The sequence below is a fragment of the Terrapene carolina genome, unplaced genomic scaffold (genome assembly GCF_002925995.2).
Source record: "Terrapene carolina triunguis isolate 2854851 unplaced genomic scaffold, T_m_triunguis-2.0 Scaffold261, whole genome shotgun sequence".
NCBI classification, from domain to species: Eukaryota; Metazoa; Chordata; order Testudines; family Emydidae; genus Terrapene; species Terrapene triunguis.
Window position 1 is genome coordinate 836,372 of NW_020664612.1, and position 13,605 is coordinate 849,976.

At 51.0% G+C, this 13,605-nt stretch overlaps 1 protein-coding gene across 1 annotated transcript in view; it reads right to left on the reverse strand.

Moving 5' to 3' along the window:
* Positions 1 to 13,067, reverse strand: part of ANO9 (anoctamin 9) — a 34,978-nt gene extending 21,911 nt beyond the window's left edge. Inside the window, exons 1-5 of the mRNA XM_026657657.1 lie at positions 13,062 to 13,067; positions 4,412 to 4,474; positions 3,876 to 3,989; positions 1,263 to 1,396; positions 757 to 806 (exon numbers count right to left, since the gene is read on the reverse strand). Of these exons, the coding sequence (XP_026513442.1) occupies positions 757 to 806; positions 1,263 to 1,396; positions 3,876 to 3,989; positions 4,412 to 4,474; positions 13,062 to 13,067 (367 nt within the window). The remainder of the gene's footprint in view (positions 1 to 756; positions 807 to 1,262; positions 1,397 to 3,875; positions 3,990 to 4,411; positions 4,475 to 13,061) is intronic.
* Positions 13,068 to 13,605: the final 538 nt, after the last annotated feature.

Consider the following 13,605-nt stretch of genomic DNA (forward strand, 5'->3'; position numbering starts at 1 on the left):
GTGTGTGTGTGGGGGTGCAGGAGTAAGGGCAGGGGCTGGGGTGTGTGCGTATAGGGGGCAGTGCGCGGGTGGTGGGGGGCGCTCAGGGCTGGGGCAGTCCCAGTTGCGGCCGCTGGGCTACCTTACCTGGGTCGCTGCCCCGCCGCTGCTCCTGTTCGCTGCCAAAGGGAGCTGTGGCAGCAGCAGCACGTGAGAGCTGAGATCCCCCTGGCCTGCCGCTCCCTTCCCCTGGCCTTTTTCCAGGGGCCGCCAGCAGCAGTGCAGCCAGGGACTGCACCTGCGCTGCCCGGCGTCCACAGGAGCAGGGCAGCTGGACAGGCACGGGCGGACGCCCCACCAGGGGAGCACACACGCCTGCCCTACAGCGCCCCCAGCCGGCCCCTCACCTGCCTGCCTCACCTGGCCGCCTGCTGAGGCGCACGGGGCTGCCAGCGCCAGCCAGCAGCAGGAGCCCTGGGAGGCAGCAGGAGCCCGGCTCACCAGCTGGGAGAACGCACCGCACGCTGCGCCTCCAGCACGGCTCTTAAACGGCTCCCTCCCTGCTCTCCCCCACAGCTTCTGCCTCCGCAGCGGTCCCCCCGCAGGGAGTGCTGGATGGTGCTGGGCAGCCCGGCCCTGGGGCCCCCTGTAGTTGGGGGGCCCCGTGCCAGGGCAGTGTGTGTTTCATCGTAAATCTGCCTCTGCTTGGGATGTGTATTTGTGACTGTGACATGGGAACGGCAAGAGTGAGCTAGAACGGAGGAAGCGTTTCCTTACCCTCAGAAGAAATCTCTGTGTTCTGCAGGATAAAGTTGACGATACGTAGCCTGAAACCCCAAACAATCAGGGATTAGGAAGAATTAAACACTGAAGGGTGAGTAGGGGCCAGAATAATGGCTCGGGATTACCAGGGCAATGGGAGATAAAAGCTATATCCAGGATCCAGAGATTAAGGAATGCGTTAAGAGATCTGAACAGGTAGGGGAGCAAGGAGCAGGGCAGGAAGAGGGAATGGGGATAAGGTTCAGTTGTGGGGAATTGGTGGAGAACCAGGCCCGAGGGACAAGATGCGCGAGGACAGGAGCTCAGCATCACTCTCTGATTTTAAATGGTTTTCTGGTAAGGATACAAAGCACGGCAAAGTAATTCCCCATGGGGAACCAGGGAAGGGGGCCTGTGATCCAGCTAACAGGCACGTCTCACCATAGGGTGCACGATCCATCACGGGCATTAGCATGAAGTACCCTGCACCCTGATGTCTTTGAGATCAAGGAAACGCTCACCTGGTGGTGATGGTCACCTCTTCCGTGTGGTGATTCTGCAACCCGCTGTCTGAGTTCTTCAGCAGATATTGGTATTTTTGGAAGATTTCACTCGGGGCATGGACCCCATAGAATAGTTTCTTGTCCTTGATTTTCTGGGTGTAGGATCAGAGAGAAGGGAGATTAGCGAGACATGCAGATGAAGCAAGCCCTGGGAAGTATCCAGCAGGATTGGAACGTTGGCAAAGAGCTGCTCTGGAGACAGGACAGTGGGAGCTCTAGAGAACGCTCAGCTGCAGAGCAAACCATTGCGAAATGGAGAACCAAGAGGCAGCGGAGCAGCCACGTCCAGAGAATGGTGCGGAAAGTCTCATCCTCGTCAGGGCCCTGTCATTCTGCTCCATTAACTCTTCTCCCCCACTTTGGTCCTCTTTCTCTCCCGCTGCTCTCCTCCTACCACACTTCCCTTCCCCTGGGCGAGAAGGTTCTCTCCTCCTCATCAGCTAAAAATGCTTGTACTCTCCACATGCCAGCCCCTCTTCAACACCCTCTCTCTCCTTCCCAGAGTGCTTCCTGCCCCGTTCTCATCACCAGTATTTCCTTAGGCCTGGGCTACACGGAAAAGTTACATCAGTATTGCTACGTCTTTCAGAGGTGTGAAAAATCTACACTCCTGAGGGACGTGGTTATACCAACCTAACCCCGGTGTAGACAGCACCAGGTCAATGCAAGAATTCTTCCATCAACCTAGCTACAGCCTCTCGGGGAGGTGGATGAACTGGCATGATGGGAGACCCCTCCCATCGCCGTAGCGTGTCTGCACTGAAGCGCTACAGCGGTGCAGCTGTAGCATTTTAAGGGGTTCTCAAACTTCATTGCACCACGACCCCCTTCTAACAACAAAAATTACTAAGTGACCCCAGTAGAGGGGGACTGAACTCTGAGCCCAAGGGCTTCAGCCCTAGGCAGTCAGCTTTGGCCTGGGCAGTGGGGCTTGGGCTTCAGCTTCAGCCCTGGGCCCCAGAAAGTCCACAGTTTGAGAGCCGCTGGTGTAGACAAAGGGACTTGGTATCTTGATAGGGCCAGACAAAGAAGTAATACAGCCAGGAAAGGGTTGATGTTGCCTCTGAGGGGAGGAAGAGATCTGTGTCGCTTGGAAAAATAGATTTTAAGGCCAGTGGGGACCACTAAATCATCTAGTCTGACCTCCCATATAAACACACCTCATCAGTAACTCTTCTCACTCCAGGAGAGAGGGGTCCATCCAGAACAGGGTCAGAGGGTCCACTGGTGAAAAAGGTTTGGGGGCAGGGGGAAAGCCCAGGACTGAATGATCAAGGAGGCTAGATTGCCCTCGTCCCTGGAGAAGGTGGTCCCTCCAGTAGCATTAGAATTCGCTGAAGGGAAAGCTCAGTCTTGAATGAGCAGGGAAGCTACAAGTGGCTGAGAAAACCAGGTACAGAATTCTTTACAGCTGTTATTGGCCTTCCTTATGCCCTCAACCGTTGCTGCTCCTGGAATGGGTCTGAACTAGCCCTCCTGGTATGGAGGAGGTGGAGAATGGGCTCATGCACTAAAGAGGACAAAAGCAAGGTCTTGCTTTGTGTAGAGAACTAAGTCCCAGGTACGTTTGATGGGAATGAGCACCCAAGCACCTTAAAGCAGTGGAGAAGGAACCCTGGATTGTCACTCCTAGGAGGAGACATCTAGTGGTGTCCCATGGTGTGGATGGGGAGGAACCCTGGAACTGCCTGACTACAGGCCATATCCTCAGCTGGTGTAAGTCAATGCAACTGTGTTGATTACAGCGGAACTGTGGTGACTTACATCAGCTGAAGCTCTGGCCTGCCATCTGTAAAGCTATAAACCCAGAAGGTGACTCAGCTTCCGGGGGGTGGGGGGGTAGCTGCCTAGGCTTCCAGGGACAGGTGATCACACTAAAGTTGCACAACATCTGTCTGGAAATCATTTTAGGTGGTGCCTAACATCTGCACCTGCTGCTCTGAACAGGCTGATTATATTTTGTGACACAAACAGTCAGGATCTTGGACTGTGATATCAGGATGGAATTTCCTCTGATTTCTTAAAAAAGGGGCTGGGGGAGGAACCATGACCTGGCCGGCCCAAGGGCAAGAGGGGAGGGGAAGCTTTTGTGAGTCTTTCATGCCTGCTATTTCCCCTGAGCTCACAGAGCCAACTCCCCCAAATCCCTCTGTGTGTGCTACCTCACAGCTGCATTGTAGCACTGGGAAGTGGCATAAGCTCTACGAAGGTTACATGGACAGCCCAGGAGCAGCTAAGCCAAGAGTAATGGGATGAAAATAAGAAAAGGGAAAAACATACCGTGGGCTCAATATTCACGAGTTTCCTCACAACAAGATCCGTCTGCAGAAATATCTCCCCAAGGGAAGCAATGGAAGCCCCAGTGCTTGGGTCTTTGACAACTAGACTGACCACAGTACAGGAGAATATGCTGTAAGGAACAATCCTGCACTGGCTGGGGTGGACTGGATGAGCTAATAGAACTTTTCCAGGTTCTGTGACACAATCGCTCAGAGCACTAAGGGCGGAGTCATCCAGCTCAGTCAGTGATCCTATGTATCCAGGGACCTGCCCTCCCCTAGTTAATCTCACCTCGATGGTAAATCCTTTGTTTTTCAACTTGTCCAAGAATTCCTCCCTCTTATCCTTCTTGCTGCCAGGCTTGTGTTTGTCACATACTAGGATGAAGTCCCACTTCATCTGGTTCTGGCCAAAGGAAACAGCCCAATAAAATCAGCTAGAGGTGACATTGCAAGGGATATTCTTACAGCTTCCTCCGTGTGAGCAGAGGCCGGACTCTATCTCCTCAGGCCAGTCTGCAGGGCCCCTAGGATTCCTTCCCAGCGGGAAAAGGGTGAGGGCTTGTGGGGAGACTCCCATTGTTGCTGGGAGTACTGGTTACTCTCTGTCCACAAAATCAGAGCAGGGATATTAGGATGGGGACTGTCTCCCAGTGGGCTGGAGAGGATGCCCTGGGGACTTTCTCAGCACTAGTTGAACAGGGAGGGAGAGGCAGTCAGACTGTGGTGTGGATCTGCAATTTGATGTCACGTTGGGCAGTGGTGAGCTCACACAATAGCTTGAATGTAAGAGCTGCTGCAGCACTGGACAGGAGGATTGTAACTCACCGGGACTAAGGGCTTCGTCTCATCTGACTTCCCGGAGGTCTTTTCCCTTAGCTCAGTTTCATCCTGCGGCGAGAGGGAGAGAATGAAAAAGGAGAGGGCAGTAGCATCATCATACACACGTACCTAGTGTCCTAACCCACACTCTGGGAATGCAGGAAACGTGCCCATAACCAAGGTCTCATGGGTCAGAACCTGCATCCTCCTGCTTTAAGTAATGGGGGGAAGCTCTTAAATGAGAAGTGGAACCAGTTCCAGTTGGGAAGAGCAGGTGCCCAGGATTTCACGCCATATTATAGCTTAGAGAGGTCCCGCTTTACTGTTAAGTACAGAAAGAATAAGAAATCTTACCAAGGTAAAGAGTCTTTCATCCCCAAGGACTTTGCAGACTACACAAAAAGTTTACCCCTAACTACTTCTGGAAAGCAGCCGCCACAGGAAGTGGAAGAGAGAAGCTGTTTAAGAGCACCCAGCAACACGACACGCTAAGTTAGGGCAGAAAATGAAAAACAAATCATACATCCAAACTGCAGCTCCAGAGAAAATTCTAGCTGAGAAGTATTTCAGGGATATGGCAGGAAGTATAAGCAAGGTGACAGGAAGCCACATCTGAGAGACAGGAAGAGACTGTGATTGAACTGCAGGAAAAAAGGATCAGGAGGAGAGATTGAGGAGCTGATTGCACTGAGGTGCTATCTGAACACATGGGATCCAATTAAACTACATAGGACGGAAGCAGAGCGGGAGGGAAAGGATCTATTTAAATTTTCCTGGCTTTGCTTCTGGTTACTTGTTGGCTGACCTGGAGAAGAGAAAGCAGGGATAAGGGATGCAGGCAGGAGTTACAGATTGTTCAAGCAGGCAGAAGTGTATTAAGGTTCACCTTTGTGCATGCATTTTCAAATGATTAGTCACGCTGCTTAAAGTTCACTTCTCCTCCGAAACTGTTTGTGTAAGAAAGGTCAGCAGATCGGCTTTCTCTGTGTATTTCATTCATGCCTGCTGGCTTTAGTTATGGCTGCTTCTTCCTTCAGTTAGCCCTGCACAGCTGACAAAGCTAAGAGAGGAGTGAGCTGGATTCTCTTCCTGCTTGTGTATCATCAAGAGAATTCCTTACCACTTTCCATGGGTGCAAGAAAAACCCTTGGAAGCAAGGGGCTAAGCAGGTGTTGCTGGGGACACAATCTGAAGACAATCAGGTTGTACAGGTGTAACTGAGGATATAATTGACCTTAGAGGCTTGGCTTTAAGTGGCCTGTAGCATGTGTGGTAGTGAGGAGAGGAAGCAATGGGGTGGGGAGTACTGAACACAAGTTGGGAGATAGAGGCTTCTGAATACTAGCTCTCTGCCACTGACTGTCATCTGGCCTTGGGGGAGTCACTGCACATTTTCATCTCAGCTGGGGTGACAGTAATATTTTCTCACATCACTAGAGTGTTCTGAGGATGAGTTAGTGGTTGCACTGAGCTGTTGAAGTGCAAAGCACTGCACAGAGGCTAAGTATTCTCGTATACTATAATGCCATGGGGGGGAAAGGGTTAGTTTCAGGGCAAGGTGACTAGTGCTAGAGGCAGAGTCACTCACACTGTGCTCTGTCCTGTAGGCTTTACATTTGTAACCTTCCTTAAGGACTGCAAGTGTACAGCATCTCTAGGGAAAATATAACCAGCTCCAGCAACTCCTAGTCAATAGTGTGATGATTAGCACATGCTGTGCATGAGCTGCCAGTGACTCTTGCTTCTTGTGGCCTGAGATGTTTGTGAGTCTACATAGCAGGGAAAGAGAAAACCATGACCGATCATTATCAAACCCTTTAATAACCTTGAAAAGGCCAGCAGGGGTCCAGAGATGCAGCCCCTCCCGGGGGAACCTGGGAAAATCAGGAAAGGAACCTCCAGCTCCTTGGCTGGTGTAAATCAGCAGAGTTCTGTTAACTTCAACTGAACTATGCCAATTTATGCCAGCTGAGGATCTGGCCCCAGATGTCGTCTAACAGCATGTGGCTCCCTGCACCAGTCAGTGTCTTGTAGTGCACCACGTTTGTTTTCCAGCACAGCCTCAGCCTGGTCGTTGTGACAGTGTTTCAAGCTGGGCAGACAGTTTAGATGTGAGGGTGGAAACAGAGAGGCCAACCTTGGTTTGCCTGTGACAACGGGAAACTTGGCTGCAATGTGTGTTTGAGTGGTGCTGCTCTTAGTACCTGGAAGGAAGAAGAAGAGTGCGTAGCCAGAGAATGGAATCTGTTTTCAGTCACGGCGGGAAGGTCATTGTAAATCTTTATGAAAGAACCGAGTGAAGCACAATCTAAGGCTCACGTGGCTCCTTTCTGATAAGGGGACAGGGCCAACCTTGGAGAAAATCTGTGATCACTTGTTCTGAAGAGGCGGGGCAAAATTCTCCTCTCAGATTTGCTGGGCTTCTGCATGCTGGGCTCCTGACATGCGCATCTACCGCTGGCTGCGGTATGGGGAGAGAAGAAATTCAAAGTGGACCTCTCAGTGATATGTGCAGCCTGGGTCAAAACCCATGAAAGTTAATGGAAAGAGTCTCATTGCCTCCAATGGGCTTTGGATCCGCCCCATACGGAGAGCAGCACGCCCAGGCTGAGTACTGCCACATAGATCTGAGAGGAGAATTTTGCCCTCCATATACCAGATTTATCTAACGTCTGGTTATTTAAGCAAATCTTATGGATCCTTTTGGCTTATGGGAAAAATAGGAGTGGTGGTAAGAATCGAGGCCAAATCCTCAGGTACTGTAAATTGGCAAAGCTTCATGGATCTGTGCTTATTTACAGCAGGATATGACTGGGATTGGTCTGCCTTCAAGATGCAGGGCTAAAGAAGTGATTTGACGCATTGTCCGTGATGTGCAGAAGGAAATCTGCAAACAAACTCCTGAGCACTGTGGCAGTTAATGCTCTCTTCTCACTGGTGAGTCCACATCCCTGAGCAGCAAGAAAGTCTTTGATGTTTATTTTAAATTGTGAAAGTGACAAACAGGGGTAGCTGCACTATCCAGAGATCGAGCAGAACAGGCAGATTGCCTAGCGACTCCCATGCTTCAGCGTCCACGTGAGTATCTCCACACTCTGAAAGACACTGTGAAGTATTGACGAGTGACAGCACTAACATTATGCTTGGCAGAAAAACAGGTATTTGCTCAGAGTCCTCTGCAGAATGATTCAGGTATACTTGGGTGTCACCATTCAAAGCCCTAATTAGGGATAGCCGGGGATGAATCCATTCAAAGGTAAACTAAATCCATCACCTTCATGCCTTCAAAGACAAAGTGCATTTGATTTATACTCAATCTCCTCGAAAGCAGTGTCACTTCTGGAAGTGTGCAGGAAATAGAAGAGGAGCAGATCAACCTAGACTGGCTACATGTTCAGTACATAACGCATGGCCAGTTTTTTACAGCTCTGTGGTATGGGGTTCTTTACTGCACACATACTATCTCTGCAGCAAACCATAGCTTGTTTGATAGGGGTATGGCTAAGGGGCTCTTAAAACTAGCAAGGGGCTCAAATGACAAAATTGCAATCTGCATTTCAAATGCTCCAAGGTTCAGCAGGGTTTAGATCTAGGGTTTTGGTTCCAGTGTGTATAAAGACAGGAGCCACTTGTGAAATTCAGATCTGGATTCAGAACCTCCCCCAGAAAGGTCAGGACTTAGGTCTGAACCAAAATCCCATCTCAGAGGCCTGACGCTCTTTCCGATGGGCCTTACAGTTATGTATGACACTGCGGGTCTAATTCTGCTCTCACTTGCACCACTGCGATCCCATTGGCCTCCATGTGATCACACCAATGTAAAGGAGAAGAATTTACCCCTTCCATGAACTACTGATACTTTCAGAAATGCTTCCACAAAAATCTGGGGACCAAACCCAGACGTTGTGTGAGCAAGCGCAACTCCATTGACGTCAGTGGAGCAGCCCCTGGCTCCTGCTTACATCTCTTGTTTATGCTGAGTTGCTCATTTGTCACAACATCAGGTTTGTTGAGGCAATGAAAGAGCAGCCAGAAACAAAGGCTTGAAGGGCTGAGGGAGCCATTCGGAATGGAAGTGCTGGTCCAATAGCAACGGCTGCAGATTCAGCAGTGGAGAGCATCAGTCATAGACAGTTGCTCGCCATCACTGTCCGCAATCGTTAAACTGGGATGGCTTGTGACACATCCAGCAAATTTACGAGACTCAGATTCAGGAGCTTCTGCTGGACTAATTACCGATCTGTATATGTGCTCTAGCGATGAATATTGGCCAGCAGATTTGTGACTCTCAGTCGGGATCCGTGTGCAAACAACTCAAGTTACCAATGAATGACCTGGGATGCGTGACCTGGGATTACAGAACCATTTAAAACTGAAACCACACTGCTCAGATGAATGTGAGGGAGGTTTCAGCAATACAAGCATTGGAGTTCCTCCCTTTATTCTGCATGAAACTTTCAGTTTCTTCCTTGTTAATGTTCTCTAACTTCCTGGTCCTCCACTCAGTGATTGGAACTGGAATCTTACGTCACAACTTGCTTGCATAAGCAGCACTCAGCCCGTGTGCTAGAACCAGAAGAACTCGTCTGCCCACCATGCCAACGGAGGCTGTGTGCCCTGTAACACAGCTGATGCTCTGGTGTTTGGGGAGTGGACAAGAGGGCACTACCTGACTTTGACTACATGTGCGTGGGCCCCTGTATTTACTGGCTTCAAAGCCCAGACCTCCCTCCCCCCACCTCCTCCTGCCTTCCCACAGTGCTGGCAGGGAGCTCTTGAAGCCCGGAAATTACCACTCCAACCCTCCCTTAGGCCACACAGTGAATTAGTGGCACAGCTGGGAACAGAACTCAGGAGTAGCTGGCATCCAAACCTCAGCTTTAACCCCTAGAAAATACAGGGGAGGGGTGCGAGGGGCTTTAAGCCCTGATCCTCAGGCTGCTCGGCACCAGTCTGGTTCCCATGCTGAAGGCTGCTCCAGCTTGCACTGGTTGCCAATGGCCATTGGGATTGCCAGGGCATGCAGGAGCCCTAGCAACGTGCCTCTTCAGCCACAACCCTTGCGCCAAACAAGGGAGAAGGGTGGCATAGGAGCACTACAGTGTCTTCACACCATCTGAGGGTGCCCTGATGCATCTGGCCTGCTGCCTCTCTAAGGCTCACCCGCTCTGGTTCCCTCCCAGGCCCTTCCTCTCAGCCTTATCTCTGTGAGACATATTCTGCTAAGATACCCCACTGTGGGGACCAGCATTTCAGCTGCACCAGTGGGTGCAGAGATGAGGGGCTGGTCGCTACAGGTGTGCTGGCCACCATGTGTCTAGATATGCTCTGAGAAGGGTTAGATAATAGAAAACAGCTGTGGCCTGTCTACAGTGGTGCTCTACATTTCTGCCACTTGTGCAGCTCTAGCAGGGACAGGAATGGTGAGCAATGTTAAGTGGAAAAAGGCTAGTGTAGTTGCCCCTCTGTCTCACTTCCTTTGCTCAGGCTTCCCTCTCTGATTCCCTCTTTCCCCACCCTCCTTCTGGCTGCCTTTCTTCCACCGGCCCTCCCCCGAGCTGCCTGAAGGCTAGTTCAGTGGAATAACCTAATCCATCCCCACACCCCTGGTTCCTGCTAGCACCACCCTAATCAGCTGCTGTGCATCTGCTTTCTGGAGTCAGACCTGAATCGTGGCATCCCATGGCTCAGAGAACAGTTTTACAGTAACAGAACTACACCAGAGAACTTCTCCAGGTCATTTACACTCCCGGTTAGGGCAGGCCCATGTTTCCCAGGCCTTAAAGGCATCTTAGAGTGGGAAATACCCCAGGCATCAGTTTCCTGCTAAAGTTAGTCAGTCTAGAAATAATCAACAAATAGCAAATAAAATACTATGTTCCCTATTGGGCTAACTCCAGCCGCATTGCCAACCGGAATAGATGGGCTGGGAATGGCCAGATATGGAGGGCTGTGGGAGGAATGCTTGCCCTTGGGGCCGGAGCTGTTCCACAGCTCCAACCCTAATGGCTGGTGCAGTGTGCCTTGTCTCCAACACGCCCCCTCCAGAGTGGAGAGGACCCAACAATCCTCCCTTTGACAGATCTTGCCCTCCCCAAATCTATCCAGGCCCTCCTCCATTTAACACACATTTTCTGCATGTTGCTGTATGGGGAGTGTTCATTAGGGTTTCCACAGCAACAATAATTTGCTCACATTGCACATATGCATATTCAATAGGCATTACAGATAACTCCATATCCAGCAGAGCTGGTTGAGTAATGACAAAAATGTATTCACAAATCAATGAATCCCAGATTGCTGAAAACAATTCACTAATACTGTACCTGATCCTTCCTGGAACTGGCTGATTAGTAGGAGAAACTTCTTCCCAGCTCCTCCCATCCCAGCCAAGTTGTGCTTAGCATAAGACCAAGGCAAATACAAAGGGGGCTGTCCTGCACCAGCCTGGATCTCCAGCACAAGTCAGAGCAGCCTTCAAGTTGCTCTAGCTTGCCCTGGTTGGCTAAGGGGCCATTGTAATCCTTTCCTTGGACACCGCCTCCTACACTAGGGGACCAGAACCAGGACAAGCTACCACACCACCAGGTATACTCTTTGCACAGGGGAATCCTCAAGGAGTTGGTTAAACTAAGTCTAGGGGTGCTTTGTGCAGCTGGAACAGCGCAAGGCAGCCAGAGAGGGACGAAGGATTTGGCCCTATGTGCAGTCGAGGAGGCTGTAGCAATCATAACTCTGAATTGGCTATGATCTGTGTAAAATGTCAGCCTTAATTCTTGCCTTTAACAGAAGCTGTCATGTCTCTTCCCTGCCCCATATTTAGGGCCCTAACAAATTCACAGCCATGAAAAAATGTGTCACGGACCGTGAAATCTGGTCTCCTCCCGTGAAATCTGGCCTTTTGTGTGCTTTTACCATACACTATACAGATTTCACAGGGGAGACCAGCGTTTCTCAAACTGGGGGTCCTGGGGAGTTGCAGGGGCATCACAAGATTATTTTAGGGGGGTCACAGTATTGCCACCCTTACTTCTGTGCTGCCTTCAGAGCTGGGCAGCCGGAGAGTGGTGACTGTTGGCTGGGCGCGCAGCTCTGAAGGCAGCGCCCCATCAAGAGCAGCGCAGAAGCATGGGTGGCAATACCATACCATGCCATCCTTACTTCTGCACTGCTGCTGGCGGCAGCTCTGCCTTCAGAGCTGGGCTCCCGGCCAACAGCTGCTGCTCTCCGGCTGCCCAGCTCTGAAGGCAGCACCTCCGCCAGCAGCAGCACAGAAGTAAGAGTAGCAGTACTGCAAAACAAACAAACAAACAAACAAAAAAACCCCACACACAACTCCTTTTTGGGTCAGGACCCCTACCATTACAACACTGTGATATTTCAGATTTAAATAGCTGAAATCATGAAATTTACTATTTTTAAAATCCCATGACTGAAATTGACCAAAATTAACCCTAAATTTGGTAAGGCCCTACCCATATTGGAAGAGCAGCTAATCAGCTCCACCACCTAGGAGAAGGTGAGGAAATATGTAATCCCCCTACCTCACTGTTAGCTTTAACCTGCACAAGCCCCATCTGCAGAATCCTGAAATATCATTCTCCTCCAAGGCTGAACCCTCACACATGGGCTAGGATGTACTACATCTACATTATCTCTAGCACATCTACCACTGGCCTTCAGAGGATGCTCAGCAGGCTCCATCACCTTGCTATAGGCCACAGAGCTCCTGTGTGTATGCCCATGGGATTGCTCACACTACATTGATAAGGACTATTCACGTGAGTGAAGTCTATAGATTATTAGGTCCCATTTATTTTTTTTCTTTACATTCAGGATGGTTTACAGCTGTTTTGGTACCTGAGTGTCACAATGAAAATTAATGTCTCTGATCTTTAAGAATCATTTGCAACAAACAGCTTATCACCACACCTCCACTCAGCCTCAAGAAATTCCAAACTCCGAGGAAACTTCAACTGAATTGGCACATAATACATTTGTATATTTCCCATTCATTCGTCTTCTTGGGAGCTTCCAAAAGTCTTTTTGGATTAAGGAAAATGCCTGATCTTTCTTTCTTTCTTCAGAAACAAAACATCTAACTTCTGCTTTTAGCTAAGTGAACCGTTCCCCCTCACCTTAGTGTGTTTCAGCAGGTTCATAAAAGCTCAAGGGCCAGATCCTCAGCTGATGTAAATGGGTGACTCTCCACAGAAGTCAGCAGAGCCCTGCCCTGAAGATCTGCGCCCAAGTTTCAATAAAATGTATTTCTCTAGAGGCTAATGCTTGCTTCCCATCCCTCCTTTCTTTCTTCGATTCCCCCCCCCCAGCAAACGGAAGTCCACATCATTTGAACATAAGCGGAGCCTGTAAGCAAAACTGCTCGGCACCGCTGGGGAGCTAGATCTCCCAACAGCTCCGGGCAGATGCCCTGGGAAACGGTGAAACTACCATGAAACAGAGTGACTTGCCTGAGTCAGTTTCGCAGGGCGAACCGCGCCACGCGCCGGGACGGGGAACTCCGTTTGCGGGATGCGTTCCCAGAGCGGATCGCGTTGCTCGGGGGGCGGTTCTGAAGGTGGATTGAGAATCGAATCGGACTTTACAAGGTCCAGAGACTTTGAACAACAGGCGCCGAGCGGTTTCTCCGGCTTACCTGCATGGTGGCGAGCCCGGAGCAGAACCAGTCTCGCGCTCTCCCGAGATCGGGACCGGGGCTGTGCGGACCCCGAGGCAGCTCGCGGAGCCCGGGCGGCGGGAGGGAACAGCGGGCTGTGCTCTGTGTCCCTTTCTCTGGCTCAGCGGTTTTCCACGGGCTCCGCTGCAGCGCCAGGCTCTCCCTCCTCCCGGGCGGGGAAGCAGCCTCCCGCGGCGCGGCGAGGTTTGAGACAGGAAGGGAGCTGTCCTCTCCCGCACCTGCCGGGGGCGTGAGGATGGGGAGTGGCAAGGCCCTGCCGCCGCTCGCCAGCAGCCTGTGGCTGCCCTAGGGAGCCGGGTGCTCAGGGTCCCATCCACCACTTCCAGCGGGAGAGCCTCGTGTCTTGGGGGGGGGGGTGATTTTCCTGTGTGCTGAGCACCCAGCGCCCCCCCCACACACACACTTTAGTGGCAGCAGGGAGGGCTCAGCCCTTGGGAGAACCTGACTCCAGGCGTCAAGCCTTAGCCCTGCTGAGGTCAAGGAGCGTTTTGCCATTGATTTC